Source organism: Petaurus breviceps, unplaced genomic scaffold, assembly GCF_028583685.1.
Source record: "Petaurus breviceps papuanus isolate PSGF00001 unplaced genomic scaffold, PetGlider_PUasm1.0 91133, whole genome shotgun sequence".
In the NCBI taxonomy this organism is placed as follows: domain Eukaryota; kingdom Metazoa; phylum Chordata; class Mammalia; order Diprotodontia; family Petauridae; genus Petaurus; species Petaurus breviceps.
This window is the reverse complement of record NW_027187419.1, coordinates 44,558,015-44,579,372: the sequence shown is the minus strand read 5'-3', so window position 1 is coordinate 44,579,372 and position 21,358 is coordinate 44,558,015. Positions and strand designations below refer to the sequence as shown.

Genomic DNA, 21,358 nt, shown 5'->3' with positions numbered 1-21,358 from the left:
CAGGTGAGATGTGGTACCTCAGAGTTGTTTTGATTTGCATTTCTCTAATCAATAGTGATTTAGAGTATCATTTAAATTCTTCATACCATCAGTGCACTAACTCATAATTTCCATAGTCACCATTTATGCAGATGACTTAAATCTCTATCTCTTGTCTTGACTTTTCAAATGAATTCTAGGTTCAAAGACCTATAGTAATTTCACTTTGGTTGTTCAACCATCATCACCAATTCAGTATTTCAAAAAATCCATCTTCTTGTCTATCAAACCAGCTCTACTTTCTCCCCCCCCTTAACAAATATCATATTTATAAAAATAGTACTTGACCTTGAAGTCAGGTGACCTGGCAAGTCCTAGGTCTGCCACTTACTGCTGTAAGACCTTGCGCTAATGTCTTAACCCCTTTCTGGACCATTGTTTTCTCATTTTAAAAAAATGCTATATTTTCCCCCCAATTACATATAAAAACAATTTTAACATCTCTTTTTAAAAAAAATTTTGATTCCCAAATTCTTTCTTTTCCTCCCTTCCCTCATTGAGGCACTAACCTAATATACGTTATACATGTACAATCATGCAAAACATATTTCCATATTAGTCATATTGTGAAAGAAGACACCGACCAAAAGGAAAAAAAAAACCCACAAAAAAATAAAGAATGTGAAAAATAATATACTTTGATCTACATTCAGACCCTGTCAGTTCTTTCTCCGGAGGTGGTTAGCATTTTTCATCATGAATTCTTTGGAATTGTCTTAAATCATTGTATTGTTGAAAAGAGCTTAGTCATTCACAATTGATCATTGTATAATGTTGTCACTATGTACAATATTCTGGCTCTGCTCATTTCACTTTGCATCAGTTCATGTAGGTCTTTCCAAGTTTTTCTGAAATCCTCTTGCTTGACAAATGACATTATTGTATAGAACTTTCTTTATAATGGTATTTAGTATAATGGAATTTTACCTGTAAACACTAAAGCATAAATTCAATTAAACATTCATGAGGTACATATAGAGCTCCAAGAACTCTCCATCCTCTTATATCTCATATTTCTTTTTTTAATATATATCTCAGATTTCATTAGCAATCTACTTGTTTTTATTTTGTCTAGACTTTAGGGTTCCATGCTAAGGAAAGTTTGTATCCTACTTCTTGGTGAGTGTGGTAGGACTACTGGCTTAAATCTACATCGTGTTTTATAGTTTATATAGTGCTTTATAGTTTTTCTTTTCTCATAATGACCCTATTCACTATGTGGTGTATTATCATGCCCTTTTGACAGAAGGGAAAACTGAGGTTTAGAAGTTGGGACTTGCTCAAGGCAACATGACTAGATTAAGTGTCTTATTAAGTCTTAGGGAAGGTAGGTAGTACATTGCCACTGCAAAGTGCTAGGTAGAATACCTGACTTCAAATCTGGTTTCTGTAGCTGTGTTGTGACCCTGGGCAAGTCACTTAACTCTGTTTGCTTTAGCTTCCTCATCTGTAAGATCAACTGGTGAAGGAAATGACAAATCATCCCAGTATCTTTGCCAAGAAAACTCCAAATGGGGCCATAAAGAGTCATACATGACTGAACAACAACAACAGCAAAAGAAGTGAAACTAGATTTTGCAGTGGATAGAGTTTTGGAGTTTGAGTCAGGAAGACCTGAGTTCAAATCTTTTCTCAGTCATTTATTAACTGTGTAACTTTGGACAAGTCACACAGTCTCTTTCAGCTCTAGTTTCCTCATCTGTAAAAGGGGAATAATAATAGCGTCTATCACAGGGTTGTGAAAATTCATGGAGACCAAATAAGTAAAATGATTTTCAAATCTTAAAGCATGATAAAAATGCTAGCTGCTATTATCAGTTATTATCCTTATAATTTCTTGATTCCAAGTTCAATATTCTTTCCACTGAACTGCACTTTTTTCTGCAAGATGATATCACCAACTATCAGGGCAGCATCTTCATTACCACACACTTTATGGGTAAGAAAATCAGTGTGTCCTTTTATTCGGAAGGGCAGTGTTTATGTGTTGAGTATATATGTGTTGAATGAAATGGATAAACTAGAGAGAGAAAGTTGGAGACATAGTTTAACAAAGTCAGGTAAAGGATTTACTCTTTTAAGTTAGTGGTAGATCTCTGTTTTTTATTTTTTTCCTTTTAGTGACAGGAAAATTGTTTTGAATCCTTGTTAAGTTACATGTATTTCCTAATCCTTAGGGGAGGTATCTGTATCCTCCAGACAGATGAGAGCACAGCCTCTCCTTTGTTCTTTAAGATGGGCAAGTCCAATTCCCTATATACACTGAAAAAAGAATGTGTTGCCTTCATAATTGGCCTCTGTAGGACTCATGAAATTTTCTGTTTACAATTGCTTTTGTCCAATATAGTTTCACATTATACCTTTCAGAGAAACTGTGTCTTCACATGCTTTGTGTAATTTGAAAAGACGGTGGTACAAAATAGGCATTAAAAAGAAATAAACCCAATATGCTGTTTGTTGTAGCAGCAGAAATTATTTTGACCATGTTTGCAGCTAAAAGACAGGAAAAATAGCTATTTCTGTTTTCTAGCAGGTTTATGCATGCACTAACTACCATTGTCACAATTGTCTGTCTACAAACTAAGCAGGCTCTGTCTCCATAAACAATACATAGGCACGCTGTTCTAATCTTTAGGGAAATTATTTAGGTCACCAATTCAGCAGTCTCCCCTCTGTAGTGTGAAATGGCTCTGTTCTATCTAGGAATGATTCACCCTTTACGTGGTTTCCTCATCAACAGCTTGCTTAGTCCTGGCATCTGCTCCAGCCCTGCTTCAGCAGCAGTCTTTCAAGGTGCTGCTGACTGATCCAAACTTCTCCTTAGCCATAGTCTTTGCAGAAAGCTCCAGCAGACTGACAATAGCTGCCTGTTAGCACTTATTTTAGTATCAGCTTTCTCAGCAGTGGGCAGTAGCCAGCAGCTAACCTGTCTAACCAGTGTCCCTTCAGCAGCATCTGCTGGGAAAAATATATCAGCTGTAGCAGTTTCAAAATAATATGTAAAATTAACACAAAATTGCTTTATATAGTCTTTCCCAGTTGGGCTTTTCAACAAGATGAAGAATTGATGAGATACAATGGTATACATGCACTTCAACTTTATGCCATCCTTAGTGATTAATTTGAGCATATATTGAACAATCCAGTCTAAGTGGTTCACAGTCCTGAGCAGTTTAGCTGAGTCCTGAGCTAGTAGATGCATTTGGAAACTGTGGCTTCAAGACACAAAAGTCTTGTGAGGATAATCATATTAAATGGCATTTATATAAGTCTTTAAAGTTTGCAAAGCACTTTATGGACATGATCTCATTTCATCCTTATAGCACTCCAGAAAGGTTTGTGCTTTGGGTATTCTTATTGTCTCTATTTTACATATGAGGAAACTGAGACTAGGAGAGGTCCTGGGGTACACAGATAGCAAATGTCAGAGGTGGGATGTAGTCCGAGTCTTTCTGGACTCCAAGTACACTGCTTTGTAGAGATAAGTAGGTGAAGTCATTCCCATGGCCAAAAATCCTCTTTGACTTTTTCTCATTGAGTACTCACCCTCAACAAACATTTTCCATCAATAAACATTTATTAAGCACCTACCATGCATCAGGTGCTGGAAATACAAAAAGAACCAAAAGATAGTCCCTGCCCCCCAGAACTTACAGTCTCTTTTCAGTGATGTTGAGGGTGGGTGGGTTTTCCAGGATTGCTACCCTCTCCTAGATCTTTCTAAAGGGTTCTGAGATACAGAAGAGGAAGATGGTTTACTCCAACTACAGGGTTAAATTTGTTTTTCAGTCGTTTCAGTCATATCTGAGTCTTTGTGACCCCATTTGGGGTTTTCTTGGCAAAGATATTAGAATCATTTGCCATTTCCTTCTCCAGCTCGTTTTACAGATGAGGAAGCTAGAGCAAACAGGGTTAAGTGTCTTGCCCAGGGTCACACATCTAGTGTCTGAGGCTGGATTTGAATTCAGGAAGATGTCTTCCGGATTCCAGTCCTGGCCCTCTGTCTACTGCGCCACCTAGTGGCCCTACAGGGTTAAATTAAAATTGACAGACAGTATGTAATGCAACTGCTTTGGTTGGCTGTTGGTAGTCAGTTCTTGTGAGTGTATAGGAAAGTTATCAAGTACTACTTTTCTTTTTAAAGTTTCTTAAGTTCTGATTTGGATGAAATGCAAAGGGATACTTTGTTGTTTTAGTGAATAGGCTCATAGTGGACCTGAAGAAATTTATGCAGTTCCCCAAAGCAGCCAATATGAACTCAATTACAGGTATTTCTTAAGCATTTACTCTTTGCTCAGTGGTGTGCTTGGTTTTGTTGGTAGGAAGGAGGGAGGGCCTATGGAAGTATTAAAACATATTTCTTGTTGTCAGGAAGCTTATAATGGAGTTGAGAAGAAAAGCTTAAGCCCAACCATGAGCTATATAAGATGATGTATAATTTAAGTACCAGACCATATGGCTTTGAATAGATCAAGATTGAGGGAATTGAGGGAAAAGGGATCCAGAAAAAGGATCCTGCCCTGAAAGGCAATACCTCCCTTGTAGACAGGGCTATAGACATGGACTGCTTGGATACCTGACCTGAGATATCTGACCATCATTCTTCAGAACTCCAGAGTTCTCTTATTCTAGTTAGCAGAATCTTCATGGATTAGGTAGGAATTGCTGTTGTTTGTGGTTCAGTTGTTTCAGTCATGTCTGACTCTTTGTGACTCTATTTTGGGGTTTTCTTGGCAAAGATACTGGAGTGGTTTGCCATTTCCTTCTCCAGTTCATATTACAGAAGAGGAAACTGAGGCAAAGTGGGGTAAGTGACTTGCCCCGGATCACACATCTAGGAAGTGTCTGAGGTCAGATTTGAACTCAGAAAGATGAGTCTTCCTGATTCTAAGCCTGGTCCACTCCTCTCTTTGCTGTATCACTGAGCTGTACTGGTGGAAATTGAGTAGGGCCTTAATAGATGGGTAAAGTTTAGTGAGATGGAAGGAAGGGGAGAGGGCCTGCCAGGTAAATGAGGGGGCAAATGAAAGAAGGCTTTGTGTGCCCCTGAACAAGTTAAGTTACTTAACCTCTAAGGGCCCCAGGTTACTAATACTATAAGTATCAGAACAATTGTGATCTTCAGTGATAAAGGGAGTTCCTTCCCAGTAAGCTGCTTGCACCAGTGAAATCACAGGTCTGGACAAAATGAGAAAATGAAGGAAGGTTCAGAAATGTAGTCTAGAAGAATACACACTAGCTCTGGAGTCAAAGGACCTGGGTTTGAATCCTGTCCCTGTGTGACCTTGGGCAAGTCATTAACTCCTTTTGGTCTCTATTTTCTCAACTGTAAAATAAGTAGTTGTTTTAGATGTTCTCTAAGGTTACTTCCAACTATAAATCTGTAATTTAAGTGAGAATGAGCATTGTATGCTCATTAATGTGTTTTCAAAAAATTTTTTAGGTGCTTTCTATACAGCTGGGTGGTACAGTGGATAGAATCAGGAAGAACTGAGTTCAGATCCAGCCTTGGACTCTTACTAGCTATTTGACCTCTGGGCAAATCACATAACCTCTGTCTCCCTTAGTTTCCTCATCTGTTTAATGGGGATAATAATAGTACCTACTTTCCAGGGTTGTTGTGAGGTTAAAATGAGACAATATTTGTAAAGTGCTTTGCAAACCTTTAAGTATTATATAAATATTGCCATTTTTGTTGTTGTTATTTGTTGTTGTTCTAAGCTCTGGGGATAGAGAGGCAAAGATGAAAGAGCCCATGCCCTCAAGAGAGGTTACATTCTTTTGGGAGAGACAACATGCATGTATATTTGTGCAATTTGTACACTTGGAACAGTGACCAAATTGATCTAACTAGAGAGGAAGATTCCTATTATAGAGTAGTAGAAATAAGATTACATAGAAGAGTTCAGGGCAATATATACTCTAAATAGGTATGAATACCTTTTTAGAAATTAAGATGATGTTTTGTTTTAGGTAATATTTGTTTCCTCTTACTGTTTCTATAGAGGTAAACCAGTACATACTGGTGATAAATGACAAAAATAAACTTTGTCCTGTCTACCAGTTACCCTGACATGACTGTCTTCTTTCCTTTTTGAACAAAATCCCCAAATCATTTACATTTTAAAAGAAAAAGGACCAAATGACTTATTCTGTTTTAGCAGCCAGGGATTTAGAGACTTGATTTTATTAGAGGAGTGTTTTGAGGTCATGTCCCCTGTGGACAAGAAAGTAGTTCTTGTTGGATCTTGAAACAAATTAGGCTGAAGGATAAATACCATGAAAGTCTTATATTATGTGTACTCACCAGCTATATGTATGAGCCCTCTTATTTTTCCTTACACTTTCTTCAGGCCTCATTGCCGGTCCATAATCAGGTGTTACCTCCTATGGAGGGTGTGGATGGGTCAGATCCTTTAGCACCTCTGCAGAACCCCATGGGTAGATTGGAGGCAAAAGAAGAAGAAGATGAGGATGAGGAAGAGGATGAAGAGGAGGAAGATGGTGAAGAAACAGACATGGATGACTGGGAGCCAGATCCACCTCGGCCCTTTGACCCTCATGATCTATGTAAGTAAAAGAACTCCAACTCTTCAAGAGAGTGTGCTCCCTTTTCTTGCTTTAGCATATCAGAAGCATTGTGGACATTTTTGTTTTTTCACATTTTCTTTGCAGCTTTTATACTGTTCTACTTTATTGCTATTCAGAGGGCTCCATTACAGAGTACAAGATCATGACATTTTTCTGTTTACAGATGTTTATTGTACCTTTATTCCATTTGATTCTATGCTTCTGTTCTTTGTTTTGGAATCAGGAATATTCAGGGCTTTGAAGTGACACCATATTTATCCATTGAGTATAGCAGGGAACTTTCATATTGGTACCTATTTTGCATGTGGCCAGTGTCCATCTCCCCTGTCCCAAAATATTTGCCTTTGGGAAACTTCATTGCTTTGTTTTACATGAATCTGAAAGGTTTTCAAAACAATTCCTTTATCCATTTTAAAGGTAGTAGAAAAGATGCTTTATTTTAAGACAAATATGTTTATGTGCACATATAAATTGTAGAATATTTGAGATAATATAAATATAAAATGCCTTCTAAGTTATCCAGACAACTATTTAGAAACTGTTGAGTAAAATGAGATTAAATTACTTAGCTCTTGGTTAGAACACAGGGCTAATCATGGTCTCTAGATGCCAATGATATTCTCTATACTAATAGTCTTTTACTCTGTGTTATGGCCAAAAACTGTGTCTAACTCTGGCCATTTATCTCATACATGTATGCCATTGGTTATGAAGGAAGAGCAAGAGAGAGAATTTGAATGAATCAATGCTAACCTACTATATCATCTTAAAAAATCGTTTTATTGATGCCTTTTGTCTTTACATCACAGTCATTTGCCACCTCCCCCCTACTGATCGAACCTTCCCTTATGACAAAGAAAAACAATTAAACAAAAGAATCTGATATGGAAACCTTCTCTGACATTGTATACATATTCTTTCCTAGTAGTCTCCCACCTCTCTGCTGTGAGGGAGGAGGTATGTTGTATTATCTCTTTTCAAGAACCTTCATTTCATTGGTTTTTCCATTCCTCTGAATTCAGCTCATTATGTATCCACTGTCATCATCATGTACTAAGCACAGTAAAATACAGTAGTTCCCTATTCCACAGTATGTTGCCTATTATCATTAGATGGTATTCACTGAATTTCCATATTGTTCAGTGCCTTTTCTGTTTGAGTTGTTCATGTCACAGACAATGGCGCTTCTTCTTCAGCTTCCCTTGATGAAATTGAATAAATAATCTCATCAGATTATGCAACCCAAATGAATCCATCTTTTTTTCTCCAGATATAGTTTTAATTGATTTGTGTTTTTAGTGATCACCAGCATAATTGCTGGGCAGCCCAGACACGTAACAGCAATATGAAATTGTGATGTTGTTTGGCTTTCATTTTATATTATACAGGCATAAACAAGTCCTGCGTGATTCTAAAGAAAAACAGCAATTTTATTGTTTTTTTTTTTTTTTGCTACAAAAATTGTCTAATCTACTACAAACACTAAAAAGTAAAGTTGGGCAAGCTGATTAACTTAAGTATCTTGGCACCATGGACTGAATTTGGAAAGTTTTTAGGCCAGAATTTTGTGTCTCAGGGGGCTAGTGAGCTCTTTTGTCTAGTGATGTTTCCATTGCATGTGCTTAGGAATTTTTACCTGTTCCTCAAGTTTTTTTTATCTTTTTCAGGGTGTGAAGAGTGCAATAATGCACATTCTTCAGTATGCCCAAAGCATGGGCCCTTACATCCCATCCCCAATCGGCCAGTCCTTACCAGAGCAAGAGCCAGTCTTCCTCTGGTACTCTACATAGACCGATTCCTAGGAGGAGTGTTTTCTAAAAGGCGCATTCCCAAACGTACCCAGTTTGGCCCTGTGGAAGGGCCCCTTGTCACACAATCAGAACTGAAAGACTGTTATATTCATCTAAAGGTAGATGGCTTTGTTAATGTGTTTCCTTCCTGCTTCTAGAGGCACCAATTGTTCTATTGTTTTGGTTACATAGTAGTTGTTTTCCAGTATTTTTTTTGCCTTTCCCAAATGATTTTGTATTTAAATGGAAATTTTTTTTCTTCCTCAGAAAGAATATTTAGATTTCATTATTGTCTCTGAATAACAAGAGAAATGTAATTTTAAAGTGTGATGTGATCCTTAAAATAATTTTTTATTTCTGTTTCTATGAACTTTAGCAGAATACAAGTTCACAATTTTTAATTCTGGCTGGGTGTTGTTTTGAAGGTTTCCTAACCACGTGCTTTAGAAGGGAATTTTTTTTTTTTTACAGATCTAGATTCTTCCAGTTTGCACATTTTATTACAGTTGACAATTCTGATTTCTGTCCAAGGCTTTTGTTTTGTTTTTTTGTTCTGACTTATTAGTTCATTGGTGTGGGGAACTCCCACTGTAGAATCTCCTTCCACCAGAGAATAATTTTTATGTAATTTTGTCCTAGAGACTTAGCTGGGGGCACTTTGAGGTTAAGTGATTGAACCTTGATTCCATCAACAATAGTAACTGTGTCAGAGACAGAATTGAACCTAGGCCTTGCTGGTTCCAAGACTAACCCTATAACTATTATGCTACACACAGGCTCTCCTCTTACTTGATGAGGAAGTGCATTTATCTCTGGTCTGTTCTTTATATTTGATCCTTGATTTCTGTCTATTATAATAATAACATGTAGCATTTGTATAGCCCTTTAATTTTAGCAAAACACTTTACATTTTATGAAATTTATTGAGCTTTCACTTAAAAAAATAATTCTACCTCTTACTTACCTGTTTCTTATGGCTTTACTGTGAGTAGCTAAGAGTGGGTAATTAGGGTTAGAGATAAGAGGTCAGATGCTGATCACAAGAGTACTTGCTGGTAATGAGGGAGAAGCTATAATCTCCATTTTACAATAATTTAGTAAATTCTTAAGCCTATCTATAATCCAGTGTTTTCAGTGGATGGCACTATGGAAGTAAGAGCCTTACTTTTAGCCATTTTTTTGGGGAGGGCAATTGGGGTTAAGTGACTTGCCCAAGGTCACACGGCTAGTTTTTGTGTTAAGTGTCTGAGGCCGAATTTGAACTCAGGTCCTCCTGACTCCAGGGCTGGTGCTCTATTCATTGTGCCACCTAGCTGCCCTGGGAAAATCTTTTCAATGGATAAGTAAAGAATTAAAAAAAAAATCACTTTTAAGATTATTAAAAAAAAGGAAATACAAAAATGTACAGCCAGAGATATACTGACTCACTTTGAGAGCATGTAGTGTTAAGGTACTGTACAGCAAGCTATGAAAAATACTATAGTAACACCTCACCTCTCTGGAAAGCTGTTATCTGCCAATCTCCCCTATAAGGAATGTATCAGTGTAGTGGCAAGCACCCCAGCATCCCCAGGGTGTCTGCCAACACAGGTGCTTAGATCTGCTTTGTTAAAGGAAAGCAACTCAAAATGGGTTAACAAGCTTACTTTAATCAGTCAGATATGTATTGTTTACCTAGTTCAGGGGAAAAAGGTCAGAACCCCGAACTTCAGATATACAGACAGAATTATCAAGACAGAAACAGATCAAGTAGACAGATTTCCAAACTGTCCAACCATTACATCCATACCAAACAACATCTGGGTTTCAACATCTGGGTTTTTCAAAGCCGAGGGGGGGCTCTCAACAACAGATCAAATCACAGAACACTTCTCAAAGTGAGCCCCCAAAACAAAGCTACACATCAGGGCTTATATAGCCTTCTCCTGGTTCAGAGAATGTAACAACCTTATTGACCCACTGGCCAATCAAGAAGTATCTACTAAAAAACAAGCCTCCCACCCCAGGCTCCAGGTGCACTTTAGCCTAGGGGCAGGGAAGATCTTTAAAATTTACATTCCCATTACAATCAGAGATCTAGGAAGTGAGGGAAAATGGCCTCTGAGTTGCTAACATCACAAAAGCCCTGTACTTTCAGGGAGTGAAGAGTAAAATAACGCACATTAAATTTTACTGCCATAGAATAGAGGGCATATGTATTTTGGCAAGCTTCATCAGCTGGTTAAAGGCAAAGACTTTTTAAAAAAAATCATCTGGCTAAAAATGGTCCAGAAGGACCAGGAACATTGTTGGTGGGTTGGGGGTAAGAAGGTGCTAGTAAGAATATTTTTGCACTATGGTCTTCTGTTTTGAACTAGATTTTCTGTCAGTTTTGACGATCTGATTAAACCCTGCAATGGAGAGTGAAGTCCCAGGTTATAGCTGGGTCATTCTCTAATTCTTGATGCATTAGGATGATGCTCCTCTCTCTACAGAGGAAGCCACATATGTAGTGGTGGTCAGAGCGCGAAGGGTATAACCAGGATGGCAAGCTGCCTTTATCAAAAGTTCAGTATAGTATGGGGTTCATGCATATGGTGTTGAAAGGTTCTGGTGACTTTTTTCTCATGTTCTTTGGTTTCAGGTTTCTCTTGATAAGGGAGAAAGGAAAGACAGGGACATACATGAAGACCTGTGGTTTGAGTTGTCTGATGAAGCACTTTGTAACTGGATGATGTTTGTACGTCCAGCACAGAATCACTTGGAACAGAACCTGGTGGCTTACCAATATGGTCACCATGTTTATTATACAACAATAAAGAATGTAGAACCCAAACAGGAGCTCAAGGTAGTGTATGATATTTTCAGTGTCCTTTTCTGGACAGGAAAGATCACAAATAAAGTGTTTCCCCTAGATAATCTCCTCACCAGAGTTGCTCTTGCTATACTGATGACAATGCCTTAAACAGAAAGGTGGTGTAATGTAGAAACCTTGGCTTTAATGTCCTCACAAGGCATCATTAATACCATAGGGCTAAGAGAAAAGGATTAATAGATTTGTGAGGTCAGCCTGGTGCATGTGAGATGTGAAATGTTTTTTTTTCTTTTTAAAACTTTTTTTCTCTTTTTTAGTTTACATCATTCATTTCCACAAGATTTTGAGTTACAAATTTTCTCCCCAATTTTCCCTACCCACCACCCCAAAATAGCAATCCCATTGGATATCCCCTCCTCCAGTCTGCTCTCTACCATATCTTCCCCCATCCCTCCTTCAACTTTCCAGTAGGGCACTGTGGATCCCTATGCCCCAGTGCCTGTATATCTCATTTCCCAGTTACATATAAAACAATAAGAATAATGATATATATATTTTTAAACATTTTATTTTAAAACTTTGTATTCCAGATTCTTTCTCTTCCTCCCTCATTACCCACCCTCACTGGGAAGATAGGCAATTCAATATAGGTTGTACATGTGTAGCTATGCAAAACATTTTCATAGTGGATATATTGTGAAAGACTGACTATATTTCCCTCCATCCTATCCCACCCCCCACTTGTTCTATTCTCTACTTTGATCCTGTCCCTTTTCAAAAGTGGGTGCTTCCAACTTTTCTCCTCCTCAGCATTCCCTCCCTTCCATTATCCCCCCTCTCTTCCCCTTCCCCTCTACTCTCCTGTAGGGCGAGATAACGTATTTAGTGTGTATGTCATTCTGTCCCTAAACCAAATTCAATGAGAATGGTTGACTCATTCACTTTTGCCTTCCTGTTCTTCCCCTCCCTTGTAACAATTTTCCCTTGCCTCTTCCATATGAGATAATTTACCCCATTCTGTCTCTCCCCATCTCCTCTCATATTCCTCTCTCACCTCTTAATTTCACCTTTTAAGTATCATCCCTTCCTATTCAATTGGTCCTATGCCCTCTGTCTATGTATGTATACCTGTAGACTTATACACACACTCACATATGTATTCAGATGCCCATATACCCGCCTATATAAACATATATATGTATGTATAAATACATACATATGTACATGTGTGTGTATATGTATACACACACACATTTCTATTCCCTTGAACTATTCTCATACTGAGAAAAGTTTCATAAGTTACAATTATCATTTTTCCATGTAGGAATATAAATAGTTCAACTTTGTTAAGTTCCTTATGATTTTTTTCCCCTGTTTACCTTCTCATACTTCTCTTGCTTCTTGTATCTGAATATTAAATTTTCTATTCAACTCTGGTTTTTTCATCAAGAATGCTTGAAATTTCCTCTCTCTGCCTCCTCTGCTCTGCCGGAAGCTCTTCAGCTTTGCCCCTCACCCCCTGAGAATGTACGCCTGTGCCAAGTTCATCTCTACCCCTGCTCTTGTGAGGAGCAGCTCTCAGCTGCTGAGTAGACCGCTGTGCAGTGGTGCTAAAACGGCTAAAGGTTCAGACAAATGAGAACCTCAGCATTTTGGCAGCATCAAGTCCCTTGACCTCTCTTGTCCCCAGATGTGGATTCTAAACTAGTGCCGTCTCAAGGGACATTGACACAGCAGCCAAGTTTATTGGGGCTGGGGCTGCCACTGTGGGGGTGGCTGGCTCTGGAGCTGGGATTGGGACTGTGTTTGGAAGTCTCATCATTGGTTATGCCAGGAACCCCTCCCTGAAGCAACAGCTTTCTTCCTGCGCCATCTTGGGCTTTGCCCTGTCTGAGGCCATGGGGCTCTTTTGCATGATGGTGGCCTTCCTCATCCTCTTTGCCATGTGATGGAGCCATTTCTATTCCCCCTACATTTCTGAATGTTCCTCCTTGTCCTACTGGTCCTTCCATGTCTCTTCCAGACTGTGTATACCTCCACCTCCATCTTACCAGATAGCCCTGGGGAAAGCCATGGGCTCAGGGTCTGACAAAGGGAAGACATATAAATACTGTATTAATAAGCTGAAAAAAAAAAGAATGCTTGAAATTCCTCTATTCCACTGAATGACCATAATTTCCCCTGAAACATGATACTCAGTTTTGCTGGGTAGGTGATTCTTGGTTTTAGTCCTAGCTCTTTTGACCTCCAGAATATCATATTCCAAGTCCTTCGATCCCTCAGTGTAGAAGCTGCCAGATCCTGGGTTATCCTGATTGTGTTTCCACAATATTCAAATTGTTTCTTCCTGGCTGCTTGTAATATTTTCTCCTTGATCTGGGAGCTCTGGAACCTGGCTATAATATTCCTAGGAGTTTTCATTTTGGGATCTTTTTCAGGAGGTGATCAGTGGATTCTTTTAACCTCTATTTTGCCCTCTGGTTCTAAAACATCAGGGCAATTTTCCTTCAGAATTTCTTGAAGGATGATTTCTAGGTTCTTTTTTTGATCATGGCTCTCATGTAGTCCAATGATTTTAAAATTATCTCTCCTGGATCTATTTTCCAGGTCAGTGATTTTTCTAATGAGATATTTCACATTGCCTTCTATTTTTTCATTTGTTTGGATCTATTTAATAGTATCTTGATTTCTCATAAAGTCACTAGCTTCCATTTGCTCCAATCTAATTCTGAAGGAATTATCCTCTTCAGTGAGCTTTTGAGATTCTTTTGGCTGGCAAATTTGGCTTTTTAAGGCATTCTCTCCTCATGGCCTTTTTGAGCTTCTTTTGCCATTTGAGTTAGTCTGTTTTTTAAGGTGTTATTTTCTTCAGTCAGGTTGTTGACTCTCATTTCATAATGTTCTTGCATTGTTCTTATTTCTCTTCCCAATTTTTCCTCCACTTCTCCTATTTGATTTTAAAAATCCTTTTTAGGCTCCTCTATGGCCTGTAACCAGCTCATATTTTTCTTGGAAACTTTTGGTTCAGGAGTTCTGACTTTGCTGTCTTCCTCCTGTTCCATGCTTTGATCCTTTTTGTCCCCAAAATAGGAGTGTAAAGTTAGATTGCTCTGTTTGCTTTGCTTCCTTTGCTTGCTCATGTTGCGAATCAATTACTTGACTTTTGAGTCTTTTGCCACAATAGAAGTCTGCTACCAGAAATGGGAGCTTTATCCCAAATGCTGGGGTTTTCACAGCTGCTGGATGTATTAGTTGGGTGTCCTCTCTGAAGCCTCCACATGCTTTGGCATATTGTTCATGCACCCCAGGAACTCTACTCTAGATGGCAATCCAGATCCAAGCAGGTTAAAGCAAGAGTGATTACCCCTGAGACTGGTCACTTGGTTCCCCTACAATCTGCAGACCAGGAGCTCTGAAGTAGCCATGAGGCAGGTGGCGCCTCAGAGGCTTCTCACCCTGGTGGGAAATGCCGGATAGAACTCCCGAATTCCCAGGTCCCAAAATCCATACTGCACTGACTTCTCACTTTGTCCTTAGCATCTATGGGTTGATAATTCTGGGAACTACCACAGTTGCTAGTGATCTGAAGTCCCTCCAGCTGGTGGCTGGTCAGACCACCCTGAGGCTAAAACCTTGGGGGCTCATGAGGGGCTGGGCTCTGCTCCCAGAATGCTGTGCTAGCCACTTCCTGCTGGCCTTCTGGGTTGTCCTCAGTGGGAGGTTACCTTCTCTCCATCATTTTGTGCGTTCTGTAGCTCCAAAGTTTGTCTAGAGTAACCTTTTACATGAATTGGAGGAGGTGGGGGCCGGAGCTGCATGGAAGTCTTGTTTCTACTCTGCCATCTTGACTCTGCCCCAAGATGTGAAATGTTAATGGCATTATGTTTGTACTGTGAAGCTTGATCTTTTATGAATTGATATTTAAATGTACAAATAAGACTGCTCTCCTTTCGATGTATTCTTTAATATTTAGAGAGAAATTCTATGTGTTTGGTTGACATGCTGGTGTCAGGCAGTCTGGCTTCCAACCTCCTCACTCAATTGAAAATATTCTCTCCAAATTTACACTGATCTCTTAATCATATTTGTTGTTCTGTTTTGTTTTCCTTAATCTTTTTTCTTCTTGACTTTTGACATTTTTGTCAGACCTTTCCTCCTGGATTCTTTTTCTCATTTAAGAGTCTAGTGATCTTCTCTCTTGGCTTTCCTACCTATTTGCTGACTGCTTCTTTATGTTTTCCTTTGATGGTTCATCATCCACATTCTGTATCTGAGCCATGTGTTTGTTGGATAAGTCTCTGTCCTGGGCTCTCCTCTCTTTCTAAGCTCTCTCGGTGACTATATCAGCTTTTATGGGTTCAGTTATCTCTATAAAGATGACTCCTAGAGCTATATATCTAGGCCTAAGCTCTATCCTGACCTCTAGGCCTTCATTACAATACTGTGAAAAGAACACTGGTTCTGGAATTAAAAGACCAGGGTTCAAATCCCACTTCTGATTTTTTTCTGGTTGGGCATTGGGCAAATTATTGAACCTTCCTGTCTTTCAGTTACCTCATCTGAAAAATGAGGAGGGCCTCTGACTTCTCTTCCAAATCTATATCTATTGATCACATGATTATTAACTGCCTGCTAGACATTTCTAATTGGATATCTCATAGGCATCTTAAAATCAACATGTTCAAAACAGAAGTCAACGATCTTTCCTCCACACACACCCCATCTTCCATACATTCTGGTTTCTTGTTAGGAGAACACCATTGCTCTACTCAATGTGGTTTACAAACTGAGTAAACCTCAACTCCTTACTTACTCTCAACTTACAATTCCAGGCATTTGTCAGGTATTGTCTCTTCCATCTTTACAAGTTCTTTCCTTTGTATGTCCAGCATTTAACAGGTGCTTCATAAATGCTAGCTTACTGGGTGTCTTTCCCTTTCTTTCCACTCAAGACAGCTACTACCCTAGTTTAGTAACTTAGCCCCATAGGTGGCCCAAAGGATTCTGTCTTGCACTCTTCTCTTCTCCCTCTTCACTACTTCCCTTGGTGATCTCATCAGCTCTCATGCATTTACTACCATCTCTATGCTGATGATTCTCAAACCTACCTTTCCTGCCCTAATCTCTCTGCTGCCCTACAACTGCCTTTCAGACATTTCAAACTGTCCAGTAGACATCTTAAACTCAGTATGTCTAAAACAGAATACATCATCTTTTACCTTCACTTTCAACCTTTCCAGTTGCTTTAGAAGGCAAATACCATCCTCCTAGTCCCTCAGGCTTACAACCTAGGCCTGTCAATTTCACCTTTGCAACATCTCTCAAATACACCCACTTCTCTCCCCTTGACATTGCCCCCATTCTGGTGTTGGCCCTCATCACCTCATATCTGGATTATTGCAATTGGCTACTGGTGGGTCTGTCTGTCTTAAGTCTTTCTCCCTATTTCAATCTAGCCTCTATTCAGCCACTAAAGTGATTTTCTTAAAACTCAGGTCTTATCATGACTCTTCCCCTCCCCACCTCCCCCCAAGACACACTCAATAAATTGGCTCTGTATTGCCTCCAGAATCAAGTGTAAAATGCTCTCTTTGACATTCAAAGCCCTTTATAACCCAGTGGCCTCCTACCTTTCCAGTCTCCTTACACGTTTCTCCTCCTCCTCAATCCACTGACACTGGCTTCTTGGCTGTTTCACACATAAGACAAGACACTTCCTTTGTCTCTTGGTTCTAGGCATTCTCTCTGGTTGTCCCTCATTCCTGGAACATTCTCCCTTCTCTGCTCTAACTGCTAACCTCTGTAGCCTTCTTTAAGTCCCAACAAAAGTTCCACCTTCTATAGGAAGCCTTTCTCAAGTCATTCTAATTTCAGTACCTTCCTTTTATTAATTATTTCTTGTTTATCCTGTATATCGCTTGCTTTGTACATATTTGTTGCCATTAGATTATAAACTCCTTGAAGGCAGGGACTGTCTTTGTCCTCTCTGTATCCTAAGTGCTCAGCACCATGCCTGACACATAGTAAGCCTTAATAAATGTTTATTGAATGGTAGCCTCCCAGCTTATCTGTTCCCCCAGGACTCTCCTTTTTCAATCCATCTTCCATTCAGCTTCCAGAGTGATATTCCTAAAGCACAGGCTTGATCATGTCAGTGTCATTCCTTTGTTTAAAATAAACCCAGTGGTTCCCTGTTACCAGTGAGATAAAGATACAGACTCTTCTGTTTGACATTTAAAGGCCTCTCAACATGATTCCAACCTACCTTTCTACCTTATTTTACAATACTTTCTTTCATGCACTCTTTGGTTCAGCCAAACTGACCTTTATGTTGTTCTTCACACACAAACATTTGGTATATTGCAGCTAGGTGACTCAGTGGATGGAGTGGAGGTCCTGGACTGAGGGAGGCCTGAATTCCGATTTTGCCTCAGACACTGTTAGTGTGACCCTGGACAAATCACTTAAACTCTGGCTATCACAGAATGTAGAAGGGGGATAGTAATATCATCTACCTCCCATGGTTGTTGTATGGATCACATGATATAGTAGTTATAGAATGTTTGGCACCATGTAGGCACATAGTAGGTGTTTAATAAATTTGTCTTCTCCTTCCCTCCCTCACCTTTATACAACCTGTTGCTTATGCTTAGAATGTGCTCTCTTCTAATCTCTGTCTCTTAGCTCAGGTTAAATGCCATCTCCTACATGAGAACTTTCCTGATCCCCCTAACAGCTATGGTGTCCCCCCATCCAACCTGAAATTACCTTGCATTTATTTCCTATATATTTTGTACATACTTTATATATATAATTTCTCCTTGAGGGTGAGGAAGGTTTAATTTTTGCTATTGTATTCCCAGTGCCTAGCCCATAGGAGGAATTTGATAAATTCTTGTTGGTGCAATGATGTATTCAATGATTTGTTTTTAAGGGGAGAATATTATATTAGGATTTTATACTTGCTGGACCTGATTCTAGTGATGGTAGTTTACATAATGAAGATTTTGCTTGTAATTTTCAGTGAAAGGCAGTTTTAGGGGATAGTACCACTTTTGCTGTAAGGAAATTTGTTAGTGAAGGCAATCAGAGCATTCATTATGTGAATTACTGTAAGAGATGAAGTTCTGATGTGGATAATACTTAGAATGATACTAAATGTCACACAGGACCTCTCTGGTAAATACTGTGAGTAGTTCCCTTTTGGGAGGAGGCTATAAAACGTTAATTTGACTGAAGTTAGAGAGTATACTTGTCCCACAGAGCAGGTAAAAGGCTAAGACCATAAAGAAAAGTTGCAGTTTTACTTGGTGATTTGCCAATTGAAAATTTTCATGACTGATAATTTGTCATTTTATGTTTTGTGCCTGTGGAGAAGAAGCTCCTTTGTTCCAGGTAAGTGGGGGGAGTGGTTAAAGCTCATCAGAAGGACCTGAGGATATCTGGTGATTCTTGTCAATGTATGTATGTGTCCTGCAGGTGTGGTATGCTGCATCCTATGCTGAGTTTGTAAACCAGAAGATCCATGACATTTCTGAGGAGGAAAGAAAAGGTGGTTTGATTTTCTGCATTTTATGTTATTTGCATAAATTCTATAAAAATAAAGCCCTTCTGAAAACTAGAAGATTAAAGATATTGCCTCTTTACAGTATAACCTCTAATTTTTTTTACATCATGTGCCAGTAAAGTTATTCAGAGATACTTGTCTCATTTTAATACCAGCATCAAATTATAATGACAAGTTTTGTTTTCTCTCATGGATTCTGGAAAAGAATATTTAATGTAATGAAAACTTCACATATTAAATTACAAACCCCAATTGGAGAATAGACCCTATCTAGATGTAATCAACTTTGAAGAGCTACAAGAAAGACATTGATTTTTTAAACTGCCTGTGATATGACAGAATGATCCTTTTCGATCAGGGGCTCCTAACAAGGGGGCCATGGACTTTTTTAAAAAAGTATTTCGATAACTGTATTTCAATATGAGTGGTTTCCTTTATAATCCCATATATTTTATTTTATGAATTTGAAAACATGCATTTAAAAAATCTGAGAAGGGGTCCATAGGCTTTACCAGGTGGCGAAAGGGGTCCATGAGACACACAAAAAGTTAAGAAACCCCTGTTTAAGACCATTATCACTGGGTCCATAATCTCTACATTACTTGTATATTTTTCTAAATGGAAGTATTTGTGCTCTTGTCTAGTGTGGGGAGGTCAGTGATTATGCCACTGAAGGTCTAGAATGAATTGGATAAGAACCCTAAGAACTATGTGTCGAATCATCATTTGACCATTGGACAAAACATCTGCCAATTCAAATAAATCTAGGCACCACATAATTCAGCAGGACAGGTCAAATGTGGATAAAAGTACTAGGAACATTGATATTGATGAGACATGGTTTTCTCTGGTAACTGTTGATTCTCTACCTTAACATTTCTTTTTCTTTCAACACAGTTCTTAGAGAGCAAGAGAAAAACTGGCCTTGTTATGAGTGTAACCGTCGCTTCATCAGCTCAGAACAGCTACAGCAGCACCTAAATTCCCATGATGAGAAGCTGGACTTCTTTAGCAGGTGTTTATCTGGTATACCCAGAACGATAAATGAGGCTTGGTTTTCCAAGGCTCAGAATTTTTTCTTTATTATCTGTGACTTGCTTTTTCTGGTGGAAAGATTCTATGAATGGTTCCCAAGTATTCAATATCTATGGCTCTAGGGAACAGCAAGAGTTGCTGAGAGAAACCTCTTAATACATTTTTCTCCTGGTTTCCATTAACTTAATACCAGCAAAGGGAGAAATTGTTGCCATGATTGCATGCTTCCTCACCAACCCTTGAAATGATGGAACTAGCATAGATCTTTTTAATCATCTAGACCCATCCCCTCATTTTACAGATGAGGATATTCAGGCAGAGAGAGGTTAGGGCGCCTCACAAAGGTCACTCTGTCAGGCTGGCTGGCTCTTGTCCGTTGTTTTTTCCACTTGTCAGAGCTATACCCTTAGTAAGCAAAGGAAGGATTTGGACTGAGAATATTATAGACAGTTTGGTTGTATGAGGGTAGGTGTGCATGTGGAAGCTTGATCAAGCTCTGAAATACACTTCCATTTCATTTTTTTCCAGGTCTTATTAATAAGGGATTGGTAGCCAGAAAGCCCTTTGTAGAACATCATCATCATCATCATAATAGCTGACATTTATATTGCGCTTTCAGGTTTGCAAAGCGCTTTACATACATTTTCTCATTTGATCCTCACAACAGCCTTGTGAGGTAGGTGGTATTATTATCCCCATTTTACAGATAAGGAAACTGAGCCTCAGAGAGGTTAAGTGACTTGTTCAGGGTCACAAAGCACAAAGCTAAATGTTGGAGGTGGGATTTGAACCTAGGTTTTTATTGACTCCTAGTTGAGCATTCTTTCCCCTATACCACTCTACCTTTTACAGAATTTTAGGTTAAAATGGATCTTGTAGCTCATACAGTCTAGCCTCATTTTTAGAAATCTCCCTTATAAGAGGCTATTCATCCTCTTTTTGAGTACTTCCAAGGCACCACCTCATAAGGCTGTCCATTCTGTTGTTGGACACCTCTCATTGTTACTCAAGTTCATCTGTATGTTGAACCAGATTCTGCCTTCTATAGCTTCCAACCATTGATATTCCTGCTGACCTTGGAGCTGCACAAGAATAGCTTGAACCCCTCTTTCATAAGACAGTCCTTCAGATGTTTGAAGGCAGGTATCATGTGTCCGTTGTTTTTCCTTTTCTGGGCCAAATATCCCAGTCTCTTTAGCAGATCTTTATATAACATGGTTGAGTTGCCTCATTGTCCTTATTGTCCTTGGTTGGACATGCTGCTGTTTGTCAAAGATCATCAGTAATTGGGTCAGAAAGAAACATTGTATTCCAGATGTCTTTGACCAGAAGAAATTATGGTGAGATTATTAATTCTCTTGCTTTAAACACTAGACTTATATTAATACAACCTAATACTCTTTAGTTTTTTTTGGAAGCTAGGTCAGATTTTTTTTAAAGTCCAAATTAAATTTAGCCCTTTTTTTGAAGTATTGCCTCTAGCTACATATTTCATCATCCTGTACTTGTGTTTTGAACTTTAAAAAAAATATAAAATCAGAG

At 38.8% G+C, this 21,358-nt stretch overlaps 1 protein-coding gene and 1 pseudogene across 4 annotated transcripts in view; both read left to right on the top strand.

The window, feature by feature from the left end:
* The window catches only part of PRDM10 (PR/SET domain 10), a 160,106-nt gene that overhangs the window by 81,252 nt on the left and 57,496 nt on the right, over positions 1–21,358 (top strand). For all 4 annotated transcript variants that reach the window (XM_069080238.1, XM_069080237.1, XM_069080234.1 and 1 more), the window contains 5 exons: positions 6,393–6,609; positions 8,298–8,539; positions 11,044–11,247; positions 18,694–18,766; positions 19,679–19,796. In XM_069080238.1, the coding sequence (XP_068936339.1) occupies positions 6,429–6,609; positions 8,298–8,539; positions 11,044–11,247; positions 18,694–18,766; positions 19,679–19,796 (818 nt within the window). In that variant the 5' untranslated portion in view covers positions 6,393–6,428. The remainder of the gene's footprint in view (positions 1–6,392; positions 6,610–8,297; positions 8,540–11,043; positions 11,248–18,693; positions 18,767–19,678; positions 19,797–21,358) is intronic.
* Positions 11,904–13,353, top strand: LOC138155177 (ATP synthase F(0) complex subunit C2, mitochondrial pseudogene; annotated as a pseudogene).